A 27,162-nucleotide genomic window follows, 5' to 3' on the forward strand; every position below is an offset into this window, starting at 1 on the left:
AGTCCAAAAGGGAAAGGAGGCGCCAGGGGCCCGCTTCTGAGTCGTAGGACTCGATAAGAGCACCGCGACCTGAGGTGGGTCTCTGCTGTCTCCTGTGTAATTGCGCAAGGCCACCTGCTGCCTGGTAATTCTTAAGTGCGGGTCCGACAGCAGCTGAAAGAGAGAGAGGGGTTTTTAGTGAGTAAGGGCGGTTTCAGACTAGCGTTTTATACGCGCGTATAATCTCGTTTTTTGAAGTGAATGTAGGCGCGTATAGGCGCGTCGTTTTCCATACGCGCAACTCCTACGAGCGTAGACGCGCTTATAAGCTCGTATTATCCATGTTGATACTAAATCACCACTACCGGTTCGAACGAAAACGCCGGAATAAGCCCGTGTACGCGCGTCCGGTTTTTTGAAGCGCGAAAAGTAGCGCGCGTATGTCGAAACGACGGTATACGCGCAGAAAAATACGCTAGTCTGAAACCGCCCTAAGAATCTCACACAGGAATTCGGGCCGGGGGGCCTGTAGGAATCTCGTCACCATCATCAAGACATTTACTGCGACGCAGAATACATTTCCCACGCTTAACCATTGACGTCACCCCAGTCGAAGAACTAAATCGAGCGGAACGGTGCCAAACATTCTAGCAAGTTCCACCCCCTACAAGTCGAGCGGAACAACACCGGTCGAAGAACACCTGCAGCCATTAAATTAAATCGAGTGGAACGTCGCCAAACGTTCGAGAAACGTCCACCCTAATCGACAAAAACACACTCCTCGCACACGCATAAACACCATCTGCGACGAGTCACGTGATGCCCAAAAACAATATAAAAGGAGGTCCACCCCAAACAACTTCAGTCGACCCACAGCAACAAGCGCCGACACACAGCAGCGGACCAGCCGAACGAGCCAGCAACACACTGCCGCATCCAGAGACCTTCTGAACATAGCCGAATGCCGAGCCAGCAACACACTGCCATATCCAGAGACATCTGAACATAGCCGGATCCAGAGCAACGACACATTGCAGATCCAGCGGCCCGCACGACACCAAGTCAACAGCCAATAGCCGTCTCGAGAACACTACGATTCCAGCCGTTTCAACAACATATTTATACACTTGTATATTCAAACAATAAAGTACCTTATTCAAACAAACAGCAGTATTAACTACTAAAACACAGACGAACTCGTATATAATACATGGCGGACTGGTGGTGAAGAACACCTTCACAACTAGATCAGTCCCCATAGGCCTATGAAAGGTTTTCCCCTCTCACGGAAAAAAAAAAGCCCCCCCACTATGAATTCTCACAAGCCGCTACTGAACTCGAGTACTTCTTAGTACAAAATTTCTATATAGCTTTCAATTGATGTAGTTTTAGGTGCCAGGTGTTCCGCGATCGAGATTTTAGTGACGTGCGCGAGATCGCATCTTGCGGAATAATCACCGAAATAAAAGATGCTGGCGAAAAGCGGCAAGCAAACGGCGACAAATCAACATCTGTCGACCGGTCTGTGGTGCCACAAGCAGGCTAGTGTGCGACCAACTCTGGTCGCGATTGCACGCGAAGCGACGCCGGTCCGAAATAGTAGAATTGCACCATTGCAGTCGTAGTAAAAAGCGCACTCTGAAAACGAAGAGTTCGGAGGAGAAGCGACGTCGCTCATCCGCTGACGTCGCTCCGAGCCTCGGCCTCGGCGGACGAACACCGCGACCGAGTCAAGGCCGCCGCGAGCCGCACTTTGTGATGGTTCTGAGGCCTGGACTCAGGACCATCCCTGCTGACGCGCAGCCGCTCTCCAGGAACGCCCGCCCGCGCCCCCACCTCTCCGCCCCCTCGCCCCCCTCGCCCCTCTCCCCCTCGCCAGCCTCGCCCTCCTCCCCCGCCATGCGCTCCAACGCCGAGCCGGCCGAGGGGGTGCCCGCCTTCCTCGCCAAGCTGTGGAAGCTCGTCGACGAGACCTGCACCAACAACCTCATCTGCTGGGGAACGGTAACACCCCACCCCCCCCACACACCCACACACATCTGACGCAACTCGTTTGACAGATGGTGGCTGCCACACCTGTCAACCGAGTTCCGCAGATGCACAATGCTCGCCCCTCGACGTCTCCGACTCCTCGATCGGGAGCCGATGAGTCGCTTTGCACTCGCCGCGTCGCTTTCGTATGTTTACGGATGTGCATGTATTTCGAGGTTATGTTCCGTGTGTTAGCCCAGTCGCAGAATCAGGTTGGCCAACTTGCTTGGATCGAGGCGTGAAGTTTTTTTTTTTTTTCTACTATTGATTGTGATGATGACTATATTTACTTATCAGTTGAGATTAGTTGGAGACCTTTTTCAAACGAAGATGTGGAGTCATTAAAAAAAAAAAGACAACTCGGACCATCATATTTTCCATCCACTTAATATAGATATCCTCATATTTCTCTTCACGATTGCTAAATATTGAGCATATATTCGACTCGTAGAACATCCAAGGCCTGACGGACTACTCACCTCCAATCTTTCCAGTCCTGGGCCGAGCTTATCCAGCAGACTCTGATCTGATCGTTCCACCGTGTAGTTAGGGTTGCCATCTCAAACCCAAGTCTCACCCAGAGATTATGATAAAAAAGTTATTTATTCATATAAATATTGTTGGAGGATTCAAGTAAAAGGCCAAAGTCGTGTCACAGCATCTATTGGTGATTAAGGAGATACACACGCTGGCAGTGCTCAGTCCAGAATGTCTTAATATCGCCTTATAAGGGGCAGGTTGCTCAAAGCATCTTCAACGTCCGGTTTGCTTACCTATTGTTATGATCACGTACTAGATGTCCCACGCTACCGGTGTGGGTTCTAAGAACTCCACGGGAATGCGACCGAGTACTGCTATCGCCGCTGAGTGCATTCGGAGGAAATAATCCTCGAACCCAATTATAACAGTCGCACAGTGTCAGAGATGCGCCTCGGCTTAATCCGATTGCATTTAACTGGCGGCTCTTTTTAGTATACGTGACAATATTATTAGTAAGAAAGTTACATTTTGAAATTATATAAAATAACTAATGGTGCTACCCAGCTTCTCTCAGTTCCACGTTTTAACACAGATATCTATAGTATATATAATATATAATTTCAAAAAAGACTGTATATATGTATGTTTGTTTGAGTTGTAGATTCCTTGACGTTCATTGTAATAAAAAAAACAAATGAATATTCAAATAAATTGAATAAAATGTTTACTATTAAATTGGCCATGTTTAAGCGGTTTATATTACAAATACTACCGAATGAAGCCGGGTAAAAAGCTAGTATGTAATAAAAGTAACTTAAATTGGAAATAGAGTCTAGTCTTCATTTGATTTTTTATTAAATTCATTTGAATCAAAAAAAATATATATTATTTAACAACCGACCAATCACAAGCGTCCTTGACCAATCCAACCAATTAGAAACGACTTTGACAACAGAGCCAATCAGAAACAAATTACAGATCGGGCTGTTTCAGTTTTATATTATAAGATATATAAAATAATGTTGGATGAAAACAATTTTATCTAATTTTTATCAGCTGGCAAATCGAGCCATTTGATGGATGGAATGATGTTTTTTAAGAAAGCAAATATCATCATACAATTTTTTTTAGCATCTAATTCGACATTTACCAATTTTATATATATTTTACTGAAAAATATTTGAATGGGGTATTTTCAAAAATATAAAATTTTACCAAGTAATCAATAATCTTTATGTATGAATACCTGCTTAGCTTCAGTAACTAATTTTTTACTCAAATTATAATACGTTTGCATACAAGTTGTGAGTTTTTAATATACAATTTAATTTATTTTATAAATTTGAGGGGGGATTTACTACACTCCGGGAAAAATAATTAATCCCACTTAATCCCGCAGCCTGGATACGAATAGCTTATACCTGGAGATTCTTGGTCAATACTAGAGGCCGGAATCTGAAGGGGCTGTTTATTGTTCAAAGATTGTAAATGCATTGTTAAAGGTTTACCGAACCTTTTTTACAAAGCATTTACAACAATTGAACAATAGGCGGCACGTTTCCGGCCCCTTCAGATTCCGACCTCTAGTCAATACCGTAGGGGATCTTTCTCACTATCAGCTTTTCTAGACTCGTTACTCCTCCTGACGTGTCCAAAATATGAAAGAGCTCTCTTATATGGCACACTGTACAGTATTTCTGATATTTTATCTGGAGGATGGAGACATTCATTTGCTTCACACTTCATGGAATGTGGAGCTTTCGCCTCTACAACACATTTTAAAGGCATCCAGAGTGTTTCTCTTCAACCTTAGAGTCTCCACTTCATATACATAGTGCAATTGAGAATATCCCCAAACGGATCTTCATTCTATTTGTAAAATAAGACTCGTAAGGAGTCTTATTTTTCCTATCTGTTTATACAAAACCAAGACGTGAACAATGAAGGCAGCAGATAGAAGAAGAATCGAAATCCTTATTCAAATCCTTCATAATTTGAGACCCAATGAACAAATTCCTTGGCCAAAGTTACAAATCGGTCCACGAAAAGAAGCTTTGTCTTATTTTTGTTTATCTCCGAGTCCTAAATGACTGCCCTCCACTTCTATTCAATGCAGGAGTACAACCATTTCGTCTTCATCTGACTGTCAGAGTTGTATCGTCTGCTAACTTTATCGTTAGAGATCTTTCTGTTTAATAAAAGTATAGAATAAGTAACAGAATTTATTTCAAACTTTACTCGTTGACGTACACAATACTTGCATCAATGAAAATAATAATTAATTCGAACCACGATTATGTTTGAAGATTTTTTCAATGCTATGTAAAGAACTGATAATGCTGAGAACCGCGTTTTATCATACAAAGAGCTGCCGGATTCCGAGCACTGCTTTAAATCATTGTATCGCTATCAGTTATTAATACATAACAGGATAGAAGACGCCGAGTAATATGAACGCCACTTCTTATTACATTTATTGGCTCTGATTGAGACTCTTCAATTAATAAAACTTAACTCTACTGGGAATTAAATTGAATTTGCATTCGTTTTTTCACGTTGAAGGTCGAGTTTATTTGGAACTAGTTGACTTACTCTGCTTTGGGTTATCATATTTTTCAGAATGTCGTATTTTCTCCGTTCAGCTTTAAAATCGATGTATACATACATATATGTATGTGTAGGTGTAAATGTGTTTTGAATGAATAATGAATGCCGTCTGGGGAGAGAATTGTAATCGAGTTGTAATTCGATGTATGTATATTAGATCGATAAGAATTTCAATGTTGACTTTGCCGTAGGCGTCTCATTGTTCTGATGAATATCTCGCGGTGTTAAGTATACTCTGATTCGTCACACTGTAAGTGATTTAATTCTTAAACTAGTCCCATTCTCAGAAGGAATAAATATACATTTATTCAAATCACCAGACTGTAATCACTTCTTTCCATGGAATCGAATTCTCTCAAATATCAGACCCGCTCTGAGATGAAAACATGTATGTTAAATCGGACTCAAATCAACAGACGATTTTAATCAATTCTATCTATGGAATCTGGGAGGAAATTTCTCCAAGATTCTCATAAATGTCTGACCCAAATCTCAGATGAAAACATGTATGTATGTTAAATCAGGCTCAAATCACAGTAATCATTTCTTCTTATTCTATCCATGGAATCTGGGAGTAAATTTCTCCAAGATTCCCTCAAGTGTCATGCCCAAACTTATATGAAAATATGTACATACAGACCCACGACAGGAAGTTCTTACCACTAGCGTAAAACTCGTTTTTTGTCGATTTTGTTAAATTTTAGAACAGGAAATGAAACAAAACTTTTTATTATACACGCATAATATATTCATCAATAATATTTACAAAAAAAAACTGTAATTAACTTAATATTAAGTTGTCCCTCCCCTATTTGTTATAACAGCCCGAATTGATCTCTATGCATGACTGTATTGTTTTTTTGATTTTTGAATTATTTTTCCATGTATCTATTATTTTTTCTTTTAAATTAAATAACGTAGTATTAGGGCTGTTATAAAAAATACTTTTTAATACCCCCAACAATTTTCAATCGGATTTAAATCCGGTGAATTACCTGGCCATAACAAAATTCAAATATTTTTTGTGGTCAGGTAGTTGTTTCATTGCCACTTTCACATCTTCTGAAATGGGTTTTTTGGAGCCATTTTAAAAAAAAAGTTTTTGATTAAAAAATCAAAAAATATATTAAAGCGAACGTAAAAACACAATAAGTTATACACAATAATATTAATTTACAACTTATATTTAAAAATAATTAAATCTTTAATAATTAATTAATTTAATAATTAATAATTAAATAAATTAAGTCTATTTTTAAGTCAATAATTGTTAATTTACGCAGCGTGTTAACAGGGCGAAAACTGACCGTGAACTGATTCTTTGTTTCTTTCATCCCCAGTTTCAAAATTTTCGGTTTTTTTCACCACCACATGTGGGTTGCTATTCAACCTATCTACCAGTGTTAAAATAAATACGTGTTTCCCACATGTTTGTCAAATTTGTCACAAGTTTCGCAAATTACGCTAGTGGTAAGAACAACCTGTCATGGGTCTGTATGTACATACATGTATTAAATCAGGCTCAAATCACAGGATGATAATTATCATTTCTTTCCATTCTATCCATGGAATCCGGGGGGAAAGTTATTCCGAATTCTCTCAAATATCAGACCCACTTTCGGATGAAAACATGTATACAAATCATCAGATGATTGTAATCACTTCTTCCCATTCTATCCATAGAATCTGGGAGGAAAGTTCTCCCAGATTCTCTCAAATTTCAGATTCGCTTTCAGATGAAAACATGCATACAAATCACCAGATGATTGTAATCACTTATTTTCATTCTATCCATAGAATCTGGGAGGAAAGTTCGTCAAGATTCTTTCAAATGTCACACCCAATCTTATATAAAAATTTGTTTGTTAAATCAGGCTCAAATCACAACACGATTGTAATAATTTCTTCCCATTTAATCCATGGAATCTGGGAGGAAATTTCTCAAAGATTCTCTCAAATGTCAGACCCAACCCTCAGATGAAAACGTGTATCAATCATCACATGATTGTTATCGCTTCTTCTCATTCTATCCATGGAATCTGGGAGGAAAATTCTCCAAGATTCTCTCAAATATCAGATGAAAACATGTATGGTTAAATCAGACTCGAATCATCAGATGATTATTACCACTTCTTCTCATTCTATCCATGGAATCTGAGAGGAAAATTCTCCAAGATTTTCTCAAATATCAGTTGAAAACATGTATGGTTAAATCAGACTCGAATCATCAGACGATTGCTATCACTTCTTCTCATTCTATCCATGGAATCTGGGAGGAAAATTCTCCATGATTCTTTAAAATATCAGACCCAATCTTAGATGAAAGCATGTATGTTAAATGGGACTCAAATTTAAGATGATTGTGACTTGACTTAACATTCTATCCTCTACTAATCAATGGAAAAAAGTTCTTCTAGATACTCTCAAATATCAGACCTGCTCCCAGATGAAAATATTTATTTATTGAAAAATCGACAAAACAGACGTAGAAATGCATACAAATAAAGAATAAATGTAACAAAATAACATCTGAGCTCAATTATAGATTTTTACAAATTACATAAAATGGTACATAGAGTCAAACAAATTAAAAAGAAAAGAATAAAAACTAAATTATGACTAAATAGGACAGTGCGTAAATATGTATTAAATACATACAACTCACACTTCAAGCCAATGTGTATGAGTGACGCCATATTAAACTTCATTTGATTGGCATTCAGCTGGTGATTTTTAAACGGACTGTTCTAGGAGCAGGTCTGCTTCAGCTGTCACTTTCATACTATCGTTAATGCCTTTGATGTTTCATATTTTTATACATATTTTACACACTTATTGATAGCTAGTTGGATAAAACCACAGGCCGTATATGACTTTGTATCTTCCTTCCGATATCTAAACGTCGTTTCGATTGTTCTCTTCCAGGGCGGTACTACATTCATCATAAAGAATCAGATTGACTTCGCCCGCAAGCTCCTGCCGCTGTACTACAAACACAACAACATGGCGAGCTTCGTGCGCCAGCTGAACATGTACGGCTTCCACAAGGTGGTCTCCGTCGAGAATGGCAGCCTCAAGTGCGAGAACGAGGAGATCCAGTTCACGCATCCGTGCTTCCTGCGCGGCCACCCCTTCATGCTGCAGCACATCAAGCGGAAGATAGCGACCTCGAGGGCCACCACCACGATCAACAACGGCGAGGACAAGGCGCTGCTGAAGCCGGAGCTCGTCTCGAAGGTCATCACCGACGTCAAGCAGATGAAGGGCCGACAGGAGAGCTTGGACGCCCGATTTTCTGTCATGAAGCGGGAGAACGAGGCGCTGTGGAGGGAGGTCGCTCTGCTCCGGCAGAAGCACAACAAGCAACAGCAGATCGTAAACAACGTAAGTGCCGATTTGATAATGTAATACATCTGAAGAAATGACTGATGGTTTCATTTTCTCGGACTTTGTTTCAGCTTATACAATTCTTGATGTCGCTCGTTCAACCGTCTCGCAATGGTCCTCTGAAGACGGGAGTGAAGCGTCGCTATCAGCTGATGATCAACGACGCGGCACACAACAGCTCGGACAATTTTGTAAACAGAGGTCCCAAATGTTCTAGGTTTGATTCCGATAATGAATTGGAAGAAGACGATGGTGACTTTATACTACCGGATATGGTGAGTTTATATTGAATTATTTGTCACAAGTTAGGGGTTCCAAAAAACTGCCCAAAAGAAAAAGTCGGTTTTCGGTTTTTTTTTACAAATAAAAAGCCGGCTGACCGGCTTTCACCGGTTTCAGAAAATTAAGGTTTTCTTGTAAGTTTTAAATTTTTATATCGAAAAAAAAATTGTAAATATACATGCAAAAAAATAATTGAGTTATAAACATTATGAACTTTCACAAGATTATAATTATATATTATTCTTATTATAAATAATAAAATTTGTATTATATATCACAGCCGTATTTTACACATCTGTTTTAGCTTAACCCTTTGGCTGCTACGAGGTTTTTCAATGTCCAAGCGAAAAATGCTAACATTTGTAATTACTTTATAAAAAAATAAATATAATATATTTTTTTACATACTTGCTTCGCCGAACGCGCGTAATTTTTTTAATACTTTATATACATTTTTAAGAAGCAGTTGTGGACTCGCGCTCTCTCTTTCTGTCTTGCTTTTACATGCGTGCGTGCGAAAGAGATACCTACATATATACACTAAATAAGTTTTGACGATTGTTTCCGACGCATTATTTTTTTCAATAATCTATTTTTAGACATCGATGTATTTGTCGTTGTTAAAACATGCGATCCATTTGAAACAGGTAGCGGTCTTTCTCTCTTTCTTTCTTGGTTCTAATTGTGTATGTGTGAGCGAGACACACAAGGATGCGAAGTTTCTAATAATCAAATAATTTTTCAACATGTATCATAAACATTTTGTATGCATTTCAGTTGCATTTGATTGATTGCACGAATTCGTGACGTCTCGTGACCTATATAATTGAAAGCGGATTTCTATTGTTTTTTGCCATTTATTTTAACATGATATCGGACAAAATGATATCGGACAGTGAAAGTGACGAAAGCGAAATAATAGCTCCTCGCCGAGGAACTCGACAAATCAGCAGCTCTACTGATTCTGAAAATGAATTTATCGACAATAATCAATTCCCAAGTAATAACTCCTTATATGACTTTGACAACGAACCCGAAATTTACTTTGATGATGAACCCGAAATTGAAGAGCTTTTAAAAAATTGATAAATATTTATAAAGCTTGATTGAAAAATAAATATAAATACGTATATAAAAAAAATGTTTCGTGCCACTGATGCGCTGGCAAAGAAAGTAATGAAATACGACAATTAATGACGTCAACAACGATCGTCGTAGCAATCTTCGCCGATTTCAAAACAACGATTTATCGTTGTTGTAGCAGTCAAAGGGTTAAAACAACAACGAATTCTCACTTACGATAACGTTTTCTATATTTGTATACCTGAACACGCAAAAGCCACAAATTTTGGAAAACCCAATTTGCCGAAATTTTTAAAGGCCTTGTGATGTAGGTTATTGAAACTACTTTCAATAATATTTTATTGGTTTATGACCTGGTCTTCGTCCATTAATAAATCTCAAAGCCACCGCTAAGTGCTGTACCTTTTTTTGTTGTTCAAAGAAATATACGCCTATTCCCGAAGGAAGTTTGGATATACACATTTATTTTGATCTTTCATAGAAATTTGAAATTCATAATTGTTAGTTTTGAGGGAAAAAACATTAATTAAAGAAAAACTTTAAAAGTCGGTTGATCGAGCCAAAAATGCCGATTTTCGGTTTAAACCGGCTTGGAAGCCCTATTGAAAAGTGTACGGGTGACGAATCGTCATGATAATTTGTATCAATCGTTTGGTTGTAGCTCGACGTGGACGGCCCGATAATACACGAAGTCGGAGAGCAGGATCATGTCGGAGATACGGACGACGGCTCCGATCTGGCCAGCGAGTCTGTCCCATCGAAGACTACTAATCCGGCTTCGTCTAGGTCTGGCAATCGCTCCGCAACGGCCACCAAGACTATGCCCGAAGCCTTCGAGATGGACGGCGACGATATTGGTGATTAGAATTCGAATTTATTGATTGTGCTTTGATTGTATTTGTGTGTTGATGATTACCGTCGATCGTTTCAGATATTGAAAGCCTAGAGACCGTAGAAACGGAAAATGAATATCCCTCCGAACTTTTGGAAGCCAGCACGGAAAATGCGAGTGACGAATTAGAATATTCCATTCAGAAAGAATCGCACAAAGGCAAAGGCAGAAAAAATTCAGGCAAAAAGTCCAAGAAGCAGAGCGTGCCCAATTCACCAGCCTTCACCATAACTTCTACACAGGTGATGATCACACTCTATACTATGATATTAAACTAATTTTTTGACTTTGGAAACGATTTTGACCCAAAATTTCCAATGAAATGGGCATCAACTTTAGAAAACTCATTTAAATTAGCTTTGTAGCTGTTGACATTTGATATTCCTATTTCTGATCTAAAATTTATATTGGGATGGGTCACTGCCTTCCACGTACCAATCAGTGTGTTTTCGCCCCCATGGATCTTGGTACACATTTTCATATTTTGCATTCTGCAAACTGTATGCCTTACTGACGTGTGTGCGAGCAGATACAGGATGCAACCCAAGCCATGGCTGTGAAATTCAGCCATTTTGAATTTTCATGTAAGCCACACTATCGTGGATTTAAGGCTATCGAACGCAATATAGTGATTGCTTGATTACTTGTGTGGTGCTTTTCTGTAATATTACCTTTGAATCATCTGCTATGTGTGCATATGTTATATACAAACATAGCTCTCTCATTTAGTTGGAGTAATTAGTTTGTCTTAGTGGCGTGTGTTGTGCGAGCAGGTAGTAACTCAAAATGGATGAAATTCGGCCATTTTGAATGTTTCAAATAAATCAACCGCTCCTAATCCTAATCGTTTGAGTACGCTTCATAATCTTGAACTGGGCTCTGTGCATGTTAATGCATTTATACTATATAAAACTTAAATTTGTTTGTGTTAATTTTTAGGCTTCGCCCACACTGCCGAACAACATCTTCGACAGTGACGAAGCTAATTCTCAGGACGAGTCGGTGCTGCTGTCGGAGAACTCGCAGGCCGCGCTCTCCGACCTGGTGCAGAGCACAGTGGAAGCCGACTTGCCCTCGCCGTCCGACGAGATCGATTCCGATTTCATGAACAAGGTCACGTCGGGCAGTTACAACCCCAACATCAACCTGTACACGTTCACGCACAAGGGCAAGAGCAAAAGTAATAAAAAGGACAAGGGCAAGGACAACGTGGTGCGCATCAAGGAGGAGATCGTGCCCGAGGACGACGAGGCCAATTGGAACGATATGACCGTCGCCACGTTGCCGAGCGACAACGGCAGGCCCACGTACAACCGGTTCAACTCTGTGTAAGTTGACGTGCAAATGTCCGTCAGACGTCCGTTCGACCATCGGCACAATTTGGTTTGATAAATCCGTTTATTGTTGAACCGATTACTGCTATTATTAACTCATCTAAATAACCACTGGCGCTAGTGTAGCCCGTCATTTGTCATGGCCGCCGTTGTACAATCGAATATACTCTGGCGGTCACATAAATTGCAACACTTTGAAAAAAACGTGTTTTTTTCGTATTACGGGCTTCTTTCGTTTATAATCCCCACTCAAATCGATTTAGAAAGTGGATTATATCCCTGTGATGTACTATTATAGTAACAGTTAAACAAAAAAGGGATGTCGTAAAAATTTTGCGATGCATGGTTTTGTGGGGGATTAGGATCGTTATGCATGAGAGATAATTGAAACAATACTTAATTTTTTTTTCGAACTTTTTCATTTGAATGTCATTTTTGATTATATTTTACACATTTAAAAATAAAACTTAATATTTAGGGGACCCTCCTTTTTTCAATTTTCAAAAGTTTTGGCCCATTGAAGACGTGTCTCCTTCTTTTTATTTGATTGAAATGGCTTTTGCAAGTCTCCGAGCGTAAAAGCCACCTTCTATCAATCGTCTTCGCACAGTTTCCACACTAATATTAATTGAAAAATTTTCTAAAATGTCTGTTCTTAAATCTGAAGCAGTTTTGAAAAGATATTGAATAAATTGGCGTGTCAGCAAACGATCTTCCCGTGAATTTATCTTCCGAGTCAATCCAGTACCTTTACGTAGGTCCACACTGCCAATTTCTCGTTCTTTCTTCAGTATTCTTGAAATTGTTGATTGAGAATATCCCAACTGACTTGAAATGTCTCTTGTTGAAAGTCCACATTAAAATTTTCACTTTGTTCTCCGAAGTTGTTAGGTGGTGTTTTAACATTACTATTTCTAGATTAAGAATAACGCTGCTTGCACTTCGAAATCACACTTTAAAATGAGTTCAAAATATCGAGGAGGGTCTATTTAAACAAAAGCCTAAAAAAAAAATTCGAACTCAGATGGGGTAGAGCTTTTACGACCCGAAAACCGTAAAATTCAAAGTGATGCAATTTATGTGACCGCCAGTGTATCTGAAAAGTTTGAATTTCGTCGATGAGACTATTTCTAGTATATTCTAGCGTTTGAGGTTTTCATAGATATAAGACCGCGTCTTTTGCGGTTGACAATTTTTTTTTGATAACATTTCATTGTTTAAAACTCGGTATTTTTATCAGAAAATATCATGTGCTAATGTTTCGGGTGACCTGTCATGGCCGCCGTGCTAGCTTTTGATTGAGTTACAATATTTCCACATATCGCATGCGAATTACTTTTTGTCTTTTTGAACAGTAAGCTAAAACTGTCATGGCCGCCGTTTATCTTATGAGGTTACGTTTGCGGTTTTTCTATTATGTATAGTTCAAAATGTATCATCTTCTAATATATAATTTCGAAAGAGACTTTGTATGTATGTTTGCTTGGGTCGTATATTCCGTGATGTTAAATTTAATAAAATAACAAATGAATATTCAAATAAATTTAAATAAAATAAAACTTTTCAAATAAATTTAATAAAATGTTTACTATTAGATTGGCCGTGTTTAAGCGGTTTATATTACAAATACCGAGCGAAGCCGGGTAAAAACACTAGTATATTATATATATATATATATATATATATATATATATATATATATATATATATATATATATATATATATATATATGTATGTATGTATTTTTTTGTTTTAATCATATAATATTAATCGAATGTATTACGAATGCGGTTAGATTTGTATATGCTTTTTATTATTTTGATTGAGCTGTCAGATTTGAAATCTCTGATGAATGTTTAATAGTAGTGTATTATGTAATTTATTGATCGTACTGTAGATTTGCCAGGTTTGTGAAAAATGTATGTACATATAATGTAAATACTGATTTATTATTTTTCTTTTTTTTTTATTTGAAGATTGATCAATGGTGTTTTTAATTAGGTCATTTCAATCGGCGGAGAATCCGCAATGGATGTTCATTTTTAATTTCCTTCACGTCGCATTTTCATGAAGTTTCACTTTTATACTCCTCGATTCATATCGAAACATCTTTAGAAAAAAATGCATTAACGCATTTATAGTCTATTCATACTGGCGCTGCACGTAAACAACAGTGCGAAAAGTATTCTTTAGTATATTCTATTTGGACACATTCATGCGTTCCGTAATGTCTATGTGGCGTAGGTGTAACAGCAATAGCTGACATAATCTATTCATATTATACATGTCACCGTAATATACGAGGCAAAACCGGTTTTCTTTGGCTAATGTGGCAATATTCATGCACAACGTGACGTCATAGTAGCGAGTGCACGCGTATTGTGGCAATATTTTATTTATTTCACTGAACATGTACTTATACAGATACAATACAATCAATATATGTACTTATATTAGCCTGTATACAAATGCGAATTCATACAAACATCCATAGTGACATCTATGGAGAAATTTTTGCAGTATTTTTATAGTCAAATTGGCGAACCTCAAGACGCTGAATAACTTGAGATTAGCAAGAGAGATACGAAAGGGGATGCAATTTTACAGGTTTCAATGAAAATCAGAAACTCTGATAAGAAATGTTCGACCTGGAGTCACAAACCAAGGTCTGTGGTGGGATTCGAACCCGTGACCACTCTATATATTCTAATCCATGCTGCTGGTTAAATATTGACTCGATGCAAGCGATATTGCTCCGTATCGTTGCGCTCTGTAATGTAAATGTAAGTCAATATTGCCTTGCACTCGGCCTAAATTTGTCTCAACATGCGCTGCTGTATAGTATGAATAGAAGTCGTCTTTTGCTGTGCTGTTGCTTTGCAGTGCTGGATAATATGAATAGACATTTAAAGAAAGAAGTTTGGATTGCGAGGCATGGTAGAAGTGAAACTTCCCTTCACTAGCGCTTTCATAAAAGCTTAAAGATTTAAACCTAATTTTGGATTTGAATTAAGGAGTAATTTTTAAAGTTAAGCCGACTAGTACAAATTATTCGTCAATAAAATAGGGAGGGGGGGGGGGGTCAAAATTAAATGATATGTATGGCATTGCTTTTAGATTCGTTGGATACATGTACAATATACGTAGTGTTTTTGACTCTTGTTTGCACATCATTTTTCATCACCGGGACCACACTCACTCATTCCGTTGTACAATAATAGTTTTTTGAAATTCAGGAATCTGAGAGATTTTTCAACTCAACATACCACCGATAGAAAGACGAAGAAACTACCCGGATCAAATTATTCCAAGTAGGAATTCACACGTTTGGCTGTTAAAAATATATGGTGTTTGAAGATTTAAAAAAAAAATCATACTCACACACTATTATTTTAATATCCCGACTGGTGTTTGAAAGGAACATAATCAACGAACGCCCTTCAATAATTTTAATAATGCTGGATTGTTTTCTTTGCAGCGAGGATGTAGACGACCATCTGCTGACGATGCAGAACGACATCGACAGCCTACGCGAGCTGCTCTGCGGCGATACGTACTCCTTAGACGCGAACGCTCTCCTCGGAGTATGTTTTATGTTATTATAATAAAGAACGATCCAACGGTTTTCTTCTCTTTTGTACTGCGTAGAGGTGGATTCAGGATCCAAATGAAATGCCAAAGTTGCTTCACGGCAGTTATTCAACGATTCAGGAGGTCCACGTGGAACATGTACACTCTGCTTTACAGATCTCTCTAAAGCGACGAGTGTACTAATCCAAATACAATACAATTAATACAAGCATTTTTATACAGTGCGAATTCATACAAAAATCATGCCAGTGGAGAAATTTTTGCAGTATTTTAATATAGAAATGGCGAACCTCAATACGCTGAATAATTTGAGATTTGCAACAGATATTAGAAAGGAAATGCCAATTTACATCAACTGTTTCAATGAAAATCAGAAAAATTGGCAAACTCTGAAAGGAAACGATCGACCTACAGTCCCAAATCAAGGTTTAACCAACAGCTACTAGTGGGAATCGAACTGTGACCAGTCTACTAAAACAGATGCAATACAATCAATACAAGCATTTTTATACAATGCCAATTCATACAAAAATCATCCACAGTGACATCTATGGAGAAATTTTTGCAGCATTTTACTATAGAAATGGCGAACTTAAATACGCAGAATAATTTGAGATTAAAAAGGAAAAGTAAATTTACAGTTCATTTCATTTAATCGTTTCATTGAAAATCAGAAAAATTGGCAAACTCTGATAGGAAACGATCGACTTGGAGTCACACACCAAGCTTTGGCCAACAGCTACTAGTGGGAATCGAACTATGCTCATAATATGCTAATCACTAGTCCACGCTCCTGGTTATGTCTGATCTACCGTGTTTACCTCATTTTAAAAGGACAAGTTGCACAGCACAGCCTCTGCGAACTGTTAGAGCCGGGCCACACCATGCGACCTGCGAGCTACTTGGTTGAGGGCGACCAGACCAATGTATGCAGTTAGATGGGGCATGCCACACCCGTCAACTTCTATGGTGTGGCCCGGGTCATATGCAACCAACAAGTTTCTCCTACATTTCTTCAAATATGGGATTCACCGTTATCGATCACGGTCAAACAAAGATAAAATATCACTGAAAACACCCCAGGGGGTGATTTTTGGGACTGTGTACCATGAATATGGGCTATTTTGAAAAAACATGTACCACTCAGTGTGTTTTCGCCCCAATTGACCTTGGTACACATTTTCATATTTCGCATTCTGCAAACTGTGTGCCTTACTGACGTGTGTGCGAGCAGATGCAACACACACTATCGTGGATTTAAGGCTGTTTAAGGGATTGTTTGATGACTTGTATGGGACGCGGTGCTTTGCTGTAATATTACCGTTGGATCAGCAGTTATGTGTGCATATGCTATATAGAAACTTATATTCGCGTGTTAATAGTGTATTGATTTGTTTCAGTTGTTCGAGCAGGAAGAGCCGTTCTACGGCCTGTCTGTTAATCCGTCAGATCTGTCCGTGGACAAGGATAAAGATGCCCAAAATGGTAAATATATAGGTATCATTGCACGGTAGAATTGACTGACACGTTTTGCAACGCTCTCCCGTCTCGCGGGATATTTGCGGGGGATCGGACGCTAAAAATTACGGCTTTTGAATTGTTTTAATTGGTTTATTTCTTTATATATTTTCAGTCACTGTGAAGAGATTAAAATCACGACTTGAATCGCTCGGATTATCATTGATGATTCTGAACTTTATATTAGAAAATTCCCATTGAGGAATTGTTATTGCTGGGAAAAGTCTTCCGGAACTTCAGTGTTTTGTAGGCATGAAACTTGATTTCCTATGAGTGTGTGAATTTTGCCGTTTGTTACACTCTATAAAAATAATTAAATAAACAAAGAAAGGCTTGTGTTTAATCGATCAGTATTGTTAGTAAATATTCGCCATTTATTCTTGGTATACATCGGTCAGTGTCAAAGCTGTCGGTATAAATAGTGAAATGTCAAGTATTTGTATTGAACGGTCAACATTTATTTTAAACGGTCATTAACAAATCTGCCAGGTGAATAATGAACGGTCAAATAAATAACTAATTGTCATTATTTGTATTAAATAGTTAGTATTTACATTAAATGGTCAGTATTTATTAATTAATCACTATAAACCAACCGGTGTAAATAATGAAACGTTAGTAATTGTATTATATGCCCAATATTTATTTTAAGCGAACAATATTGAATGGTCAATATTTGTTTTAAACGATCAATATCAAAACTAGTATGTTTAACGATCAGTATAAATAACTTAAAAACAATATTAATAATTAATCGTTAGTATTTATGTCAAACGACCTTCATTCATTTTAAATTGTCAATATCGAAGCTGTCAGTATGAATAAAGAACGATCAATATACATATATAACTAAAGAAAAATATTAATATTGAATGGTTAGCGTTTATATTGAATGGTCGGATTATTATACTAAACGACAAGTATTCATTTTAACTGTCAATCAATGATCAGTATTTGTATGAAACGACCGGTATTTATTTTAAATTTTCAATATCAAAGTTGTCAGTATATGTAAATAATTAATGATCAGCATAGCTAGCAAAAGGTCAGTATTTGTATTGAACGGTTAGTACACATTTGTTTTGAACAGTTAGCGTTTATATTGAATGGTCAATATCAAAGCTAGGACGAATAACGAACGATCCGTATAAATAACTAAGGAACAATATTCATAGTGAATGGTTGGTATTTGCATTGAATGGTCAATATTTACGAGTATATTCAAATGACCGGTATTAATTTTAAATTATCAATATCAAAGCTATTAATGATCAGCATAGTTAGTAAAAGGTCAGTATTTGTATTGAACGGTCTGTACACATTTGTTTTGAACAGTTAGCGTTTATATTGAATGGTCAATATCAAAAGCTAGGATAAATAACGGAACGATCAGTATAAATAACCAAGGAACAATATTCATAGTGAATGGTTGATATTTGCATTGAATGGCCTGTATTTATATTCAAACGACCGGTATTTATTTTAAATTATCAATATCAAAGCTATTGATCAGCATAGCTGACAAAAGGTCAGTATTTGTATTGATTGGTCAGTATTTGTATTGATTGGTCAGTATTTATTTTAAATTATCAATATCAAAGCTATTAATGATCAGCATAGCTAACAACAGGTCAGTATTTGTATTGAATGGTCAGTATTTTAATATATGTATATATTGATACCAAACAAATTCAATACAAACACTGAGCGTTTGTCGTCTATGCCGAGCGTTTCACTGTAATTATACTGACCATTAGTCGATGTATATTTGGTGACCGTTTGAACAGGAGTCATAAATGAAATTGTACAACGTACGTGTGTTCTGAAATGGATCAGTCAATTTGGTGCAATTTCGTATTATTATTATTATGACACGATAATCAATTGTATTGTTTATTTTTGTTTAATTTCGTGTATTTTCAGATTCGGCCAGCCAGTTGATATCGTATGTTCCGCCGACGCTGAACCTCGGCTTCGAAGACTTCGAAATGGACGCCGACAACAGCCAGCCGGAGACGGACAACGACATGTTTCCGACCACCGAAGAGTCGCTGAACACTCCCCAAGTCCAACTGTCCGAGTTGAAGTTTCCGAACGACAGCATAGATTAAGGTTCCCGCCGATAAAGTCACACCCGACTCTACCGTTCGATTTAGTTTCTCTTATCAATGGATCTTTTCGAGCTATAAGCCGACGCACGTGATTTGTTTTTAACGATAGTACTTATTTATCTCGTAAGTCACACCCATCCCGCTCTTCCCTTTCTTCCCCACCGGTATATATATCTATATATATATGTACATATATATAATTTGACCTTCTATTATATAATGAATAATACATAGCATCGCTTGCTTGAATCTGCCGCTTGAAAGTCATCATCGCCGAAGATCGATCTGCATGAAGAAAATATATTGTAAATTATTTTTATATGTATCAAATTGTTATATTATATATCATATATATAAAGGATCGGTTTATTTTTCTATGCCGTTGTCCGTTCGAAGTTTGAAAGGCTTGAGGTTATGTTCGGAGGATTTGACGTTTGATTTTTATACTCGTTACGAAGATGTGTGCTTTCCGGAGTGCATTAGATATTGATTGTAATTCAAAATACTTTTATCGATTGACTGTATTTAAATTACACATGGTTCCTGTTGAATGAATTTGGTTCATTTTTTTTTTAATACTATTTATATTATTATGCGAATTGTTTTATTATTAAAAAAATAAAAATGATTTAATAAGAGTCTCCAGTGATGGATCATATATAAAAGCATTTTCGTATACAATATTGTATGTTTCGGTGTGTGTGTGTGTGTAATCCGTATTAAATCTACAGAAAGTACTAAAAAGGCACTCCAGTAGAATTAAAATAGTAATTTTATTATTGATAATTTAAATGTAATGCAAAGAAATCAATATCGGAGTCGGATCAATGAAGATTTGAAGAAACGCTATTTAAATCGACAATCTGGACTCGTCTTCGTTCTCGATGGAGCACTCCGTTGTAAAGACGTGGACTATTTCGATATTATTATTATATCATATTAAGTATTACGTTAATATTCGAGGAATAATTTAGATTTACAAATTTATGTAAACGTAACACAATACATATTTATATATTATTTATGTTTTATTTTTCGACATTTGGCCGATCCCGTTTACACCGAGAGTGTTTTAGGTTATTTATTTTGAAGAAAAAAATTCATACATCTGTAATGTTTATACGTAAATAAAAATGTACACTACTTACACGCAAATAATACATGGTATGGTTTCGTTTTAATTATAATTTTTTTATTTTTTATTTTTACAATTTGTAATGCGTAAAATATGTAACGAGATAAATAAATATAAAAGCACCAGTGGATCACAGTAACGTTCAAACACGCACTGGGGCTTGAAAATGTTTGCCGCCCCTGCTCGTAGTCTAAAAAATTTGTCACTTTTATTACATGTATCTTAAGAAGAAAATAATGTGTATAAAAAAATATGATTTGTTTAAATTAATACTAATATAAATATACATAATAGCTATTTCTATATACATATATACATAAAATATATATATATGAAAAATTTACATTTATATATAAACTGAATTTAATAAAATAAAAAAAATACATACATTTAGAAACTGAGATGACTAGTTTACATCGTGAGATACATTTAATACTGATATTATCAATTTAAAGATAAAATAATCTGACAGAAAAATTGTTTTGTATAAAAAAAAAAACTATTAGTTTTAAATTTTTTAGAAATTCATTTGTTTTTTTTTTTTTACTATGTTACATAAAACCAAATAAAAATATGATGAAAACATTTAAAATTTTTATTCTACACATCCAGCGTGTAGTTTAATAATAAATAATATAAAATCTATGTTCTCCGATTTCGTTTTTTTGGCGGTTTCGGAGGAGCTGGTGGTTCGCTATGTTCATTTATGTACGGTCCCGGTTTGGACATCTTGATCGTGTGCACCGTCGGCAGCTCGTACAGGGTCTCGGCCAGCTCGGCCGATACGTGCCGACAGCTCTGGACGTCGAGGAATCTGAGCGATTTGCAGTGTTCCTTGATCGCCTTGATGGACTCGTCGGTGATGAGATTACAACCCTGCAAAGAAACACTTCAAATTATCCAATGTGGAGATACAAACGCATCTGTTGGGTATACGGTAATCGTACATGGCGCAACTTTTAAGTTTTCTTTCAGACAGTATAAACATTGACTAGTGTCTTTGTGAATTAAACTAGGTATATGTGGGACTATTTTCAGTACAATTATACATACATGTAAAAGCACAAACATGATTGAAAAACGGTTTGATAGATTAAAAATGACTTATATAAGCAATAATATTCATAAATACATACTTGGGCTAAAATATTTAATATGGTTCGGTGATTACTATTCAAATGTGAACCGGTCTTTCTAGATCGGTCGCATGTGATCACCGTCACACTAAAACTGGTCACACCCAAAAATTAAAAATTGGTCAATTTTTTGGGTGTAACCAGTTTTAGTGTGTGACCAGTTTTCTCGTGAAGGGTGATCACGTGTGACCGATTTAGAGCGACTGGTTCACATATGACTAGTAGTCCGTTTACCATTTAATATGTATATGTTACAGTGAAACCGTTATTATCAGTGAAATTATAATTTCACTCACTCAAGCAGTGAGTACGGATGTAACAATAGCATCACAAAATCACTTCTCAATGCCAATGAATTTGTAATTCGAACGCTAAGGGCGAAAACACACAGCAAGGAACGTGGCACGTCGACAAGTTCTCCTATATTTCTTCAAATATGGGATACACCGTTATCAATCACTGTCAAGCAAGGATAAATACCAGGATTTTACCGAAAACACTCCAGGGGGTAATTTTAGGCCAGGCGTGCCATGAATCTGTGCAAGGCACGCCACATTTTTTCGCACGTTAAAAACTATCTAAAAAAACCACGTGCCACGTTCATTGCTGTGTGTTTTCGCCCTAATGCATCATGCGGTGGTGTAATAATCCTTACTTTAAATAAATAAAACCAACCCTAACTTAATCTAACCTAACCTAGCCTTAAATAAATAAGTGTTAGCTGCGGGATGGAGAGACCTGTACTCTAACGTGGGAACATAAGAGAGAGAGAGAGAGAGAGAGTATCCACTGTCTGCATTCGTGGTTGAACAAAAGAGACACCGGATTAAGCTAACGGAACTAAGTGCCCGAACTAAGGATACGCTGGAGTTCTCACAGACTAGGGCGAGTGCGTAAACAATAGACTCGCCAGGGTAGACCTGTCAATTGTCTAGACAATAGACACATTAATGGATTGGGGAAGCTTTGCTGTGCAACTTGTCCTTTATAAGGAGGTACACACAGTGGATCAGATCATTTTGGAGTAAGCAATGGCTTCGTGTGGACCTCCCGAATCGTCGAATAAAGCGACTTTTGCCATTCATTTGGATCCTGATCCCACTCCTACTCAACAGTACTTTAGCTATAGTACAAATATCGTAGGTACGACAGAAAAATCACTCAACTCACCCTCAAATGCAAACTCTTCAGCCGATGCAGACCCTGCACCATCTCCCGCACGCCCTCATCCCTCGTATTGAAGCAGTTGACCAGCTCGACCGACTCCAAACTGGGACAGTTGGCCACCAGTGCCTTCAAACCCTCGTAAGTGATCTGCTGGCAGTCGCTCAGGAACAAATCCTTCAAGACGGTCGAGGCAAACGCGTACTGAAGACTAACATCGGTGATGCTATTGCAACCGCACAGATCAATACTGACCAAGTTCCTCAAACGCATCAACGAATACCCCTGAACCGAATCCCCAGTGTTCCTCTCACACATTTCCTTGACCTCCTGCTTCCGTTGAGCATCCCGCACAATCTCCTCCTCGGCCTTAGACCTCAGCGATATTCTTTGAAACTGCTCCAAACCGAATCTCGGAGCGTGCCGATTGACGATCGGCTTGGATTCACTCGCTATATACTTACCTACACCCATTCCGGTCAGACCCGCATCGGAGACACCGCTACAACACTTCATATACAACGTATTCAAATGGACCAAGTTCTTAAATATACACTGAACGGAATTGTCGGTGACTGCGTTGTAGCAGTAGCTCAGATCGAGCGTCCTCAAATTGGGACACATTTCGCATACGAGCATGATCGTGGACTCGTCCAAGTTCAGCGCGGACACGTTCAAAAGCATCAAGTTGGGATTGAGCCACTTGCATACGCCGGCTTTGATACCTTCAGACGTGACGTTGGAACTCTCCATTATGCTCAAATGTTCCAAGTTTGCAAGCTTGGATATCTCCTCTGCACCGGCGTTCGTGATCATAGTGCAGCGGGACACGTCCAAGTATTTCAAACTCTTCAAACTGTTGCAGATCGTTTGCAAGAGGTCGTCGGTGAGCCGAGAGCACCGTGCCAAGCTCAGCTCGGTCAAATGTGTCTGGTGTTGGGTCATAGCTGTGATGCCGTTGCTGTTGAGCTGATCGCAGCCGAACAGTTGCAAAGACTCTAGCCTCAATCCAGGTAACTGAGCTAGATTAGACAAAGCGTTGCCGTCTATTAAAGTCATGCTCAAGTTGACCCGCTTTAAGAACTTAGTCTTGTTCTGAAGCAGAAGCATGACGTAAGGAAAAGTCAAAATGCTCTCAGACGGTGAGTCGTTCTTTATTTGATCAGTACCTTGAGGATAGAACTTCCTATGTAAACCCGGGTGGAAGGTCAACGGACTCTCCGACAGGTTCAAATCCATCAAATAATCAATGTTACTCATGAATCGATACAGTAGAGCATCAGAAAGATATCTGTTCCTGGACAGATTTAGCGATTTTAAATTACTCAATCCGGTGTTGTTGGCTTGCTTTTTGGATACGTTGTCTAGAAGGCTGGCCGACATGAAGAGCTCCCGGCAGTTTAACAATGCTAAGGATTCCAAATTTGGACACAGTTCGATTATGCGCATGAACATTCTCTCTCTCATCTCGCACTCTTCGAATTCCAGCAGTTGGATGCGGTCGCCGTTGGTCTGCCAGAACTGTTCCGGAACGTTCTCCAGGTCGACCTCTTTGAAGGAGTAGTTGGACTTTTTGTAGCAGCAGTCGCTGTCCATCATGTTCGTTATGAACGTGTCTCGGTGGACATTGTACTTTGTGAAGTGGATGCGTTCTCGTTTCCGGAAGTAGACGTCACGGGTCGCCTCGTACCAGAGACTACATGTCTGACCAGCTGCTATACGGTCGCTGATCGACAGGTATTTGAATATAGAAACGAGGACCTGAAATCAAAAAGGTAACTCATCAGGAAGTTATCATCACCACCTTCTCTTACTCCGACTCTGAACATTCAATAATCAACGCATTTCATACTTCAGGTCATTTCATTTACAAAATCAATATGGAGAAATATACAATACCTATTAATGTACAACCAATTATTTATTTATTTATAGTTTTGGACCATTGTGGCATTACAGGAAGAACCTAATGCACTACAATGGCCTACATAAGAAACAAAAGAGAGAAAAAATAATACATAGAATAAAAATAAATAAAAAGCAAAAACAAAAAAACAAGGGAAAAATAGTACAAAAATGAACGTAAGGAAAATAATAAAATTAAATTAATAGTATTATATATGACAAAATATCCCTACGAGGCCCAAATGGAAGAGAGAAGCTCAAAATTCCACTCATACATCACATTCAATTATGAAAATAATGATGAGCGCAAGCTACCAGACAAATAGGTAATATCCGATAATCTACTAGCAGTAGTAGCTGGAGAACAAAACGAATTAATGAGAAGTTTCTCAAGGGAATTATACCCAAGCATGCCCAAAAGGAAAGGAGTACGGTTAGTTAATAAGAATGCACTAAATCTACTAAATACACAGTGTAACTTTCAATTCATCCAAATTATTTATTTTTTGTATATATATATTTACCTATACATATGCATATTTTACACTTTAATTACAATTCAAAAATGCCACTTTGCCTGAAGAAAAAGATCTTCGATCAATGCGTTTTGCCAGTGATGACGTATGGATGTAAAACTTGGACATTGAACGCCAAGATGCTACGCAAAGTCCAATGCACTTAAGAAGTATGGAACTTTGTATGCTTGGCATAACGAGGAAAGACAGGAATACGTGGGTGAGAAGTATGACAAGGGTTGTGGATATAGTGGATAGAGTGAATAGATTGAAATGGCAATGGGCGGGTGACGTGGCTAGAAGAATGGACGAAAGGTGGACAAAAGAAGTGCTAGAATGGTACACGAGAGAATGCAAAAGGGTAAAAGGAAGATCGCATGGAAGATGGGTAGATGAAATTAGGAAAATTGTATGTGGAGTGAGATGGATGAGAGTTGCGCAAAACAGAGACGAATGGAAGCCTCCATCAAGCAGTGGATGGCGAATGGCTGTAGATGATGATAATTTACTAATGAAAAGTCTTTTAGACCGTTGGCTTATATTTGTACTTTGTGTGACGTTTGCTATCAATAAATTGCATAGTTACAATATAACGGGCTGTTAAGTCATTGTTTGTAGCAAGAAAATGCTCATAAACCACTCAGTTTGACCGAAAAATAAAGAAATTTTAAGCTAACGAACAATATATAAGTTTAAATGGAACATTGCCGATGAGCTTGAAGCTCCATAGTGGCACAGAAAATGGAATTGAATAAAGATAATATCTAAAGGAAGGTCCAGATAAGGTTACATTCATGTTTTTGGAATAATATGAGACCACATACAACAAAAACACTACTGATTAGATGCTAAACTCAATATATGTGTATTAAAATTTCATAATAATGAATAATTCCTAATCATCGCGATCATAAAAACCGGTCACGATCACTAGGAGTTTATATAATCAAATATAAAATCGTATCTAAATCATAAAATCATTAATGCATGTTTGAATCAAGTCTCTAGTCTGACTTTGATCAATTGATTGTGATCAGAAGTTCACAGAGTCAAATTTGGACCACCTGAATTGAATCAATTGTGCGTTGAATCAATCATATGTACAATATTTTAACGATCACGGTAATTGGCCGGGTCATAAAAGCGGCCAATCTGATTTTTAAGTCAAAATAAATAGCATAGGTGGTGAAATTGAATGCTCCAATGAATTAATAGCATAAGAGGACTTCTATATATGCCATTCCTATTGGTCAAGACAACTTATATGTATTGTAAGAATTGGATACTTTTCATTCCAACTGCCAAGTTAACTGAAATGAGGTAGATATAATGTGTAGTTAAAAGGAAACAGTCATATTTATTGTAGAATGGAAAGTTTACTGATAAGATTGTGAAAATGGCATTCAGATTGTTTATTGATATGAAGAAATTTCCTAAATATACATATTATCTATTAATAAAAAATCACAAGTAGGGTAGCTTGTATTCAAAAGTTACCTGAAATTATAGCAATATCATGTAAACAATCTATCGATTTTAAGATACAAAAATTATAATATGAAGCAGATATATCATCGCATTCAATTTTATATAAGATCATATTGTTTATTGTTATCGTTGGGTATTTACAACGTTTAGTGTTATCTAACGTTTCTAAATTAAATGTAGTATGAAAATGCGCCATTTGGTGAAAACGCGCCATTTTGTAAGCGCGTCGCGTCAATTGAATTGATTGTTTAATTTTAAATTTTATTTTGTTTTTCGGAGTTGCCACGGTGAAAAATTGATCCCAGTGTTGCAAAATGCAGCGGCGCGTGAAATGTTTCCGGGTTGTTGTTTGCTGCTTAAAAAAGGCGTTTGTATTCGGAAATTGGTTTTATTATGTGCAAAAATCGTGTTGAAGGTGTGTGTTTTTAATTGAGACGGATATATTTGGTTTTAGTGTTTACCTCCGTAGGCACGTCCATGTCGGCCGCTCAGCTGTTGTCACCTGACGTTTGGCCGCTTTTTT

At 37.5% G+C, this 27,162-nt stretch overlaps 2 protein-coding genes across 2 annotated transcripts; one reads left to right on the forward strand and one right to left on the reverse strand.

Annotated features, from left to right (window-relative positions):
- The first annotated feature begins 1,529 nt into the window (after window positions 1–1,529).
- Window positions 1,530–20,526, forward strand: Hsf (Heat shock factor). Its single transcript, XM_077432463.1, has 10 exons — window positions 1,530–1,983; window positions 8,023–8,481; window positions 8,556–8,759; window positions 10,511–10,706; window positions 10,781–10,983; window positions 11,681–12,069; window positions 15,313–15,387; window positions 15,555–15,660; window positions 17,068–17,152; window positions 19,109–20,526. The coding sequence occupies exons 1-10, from the start codon at window positions 1,738–1,740 to the stop codon at window positions 19,294–19,296; spliced, it is 2,151 nt and encodes a 716-aa protein (XP_077288589.1). The 5' UTR covers window positions 1,530–1,737; the 3' UTR covers window positions 19,297–20,526.
- LOC143912983 (uncharacterized) lies at window positions 20,511–27,162 on the reverse strand. Its single transcript, XM_077432465.1, has 3 exons — window positions 27,101–27,162; window positions 22,738–24,492; window positions 20,511–21,307 (listed from the first exon to the last, which is right to left on the reverse strand). The coding sequence occupies exons 1-3, from the start codon at window positions 27,116–27,118 to the stop codon at window positions 21,074–21,076; spliced, it is 2,007 nt and encodes a 668-aa protein (XP_077288591.1). The 5' UTR covers window positions 27,119–27,162; the 3' UTR covers window positions 20,511–21,073.

Source organism: Arctopsyche grandis, chromosome 6 (assembly GCF_051622035.1).
Source record: "Arctopsyche grandis isolate Sample6627 chromosome 6, ASM5162203v2, whole genome shotgun sequence".
NCBI classification, from domain to species: Eukaryota; Metazoa; Arthropoda; class Insecta; order Trichoptera; family Hydropsychidae; genus Arctopsyche; species Arctopsyche grandis.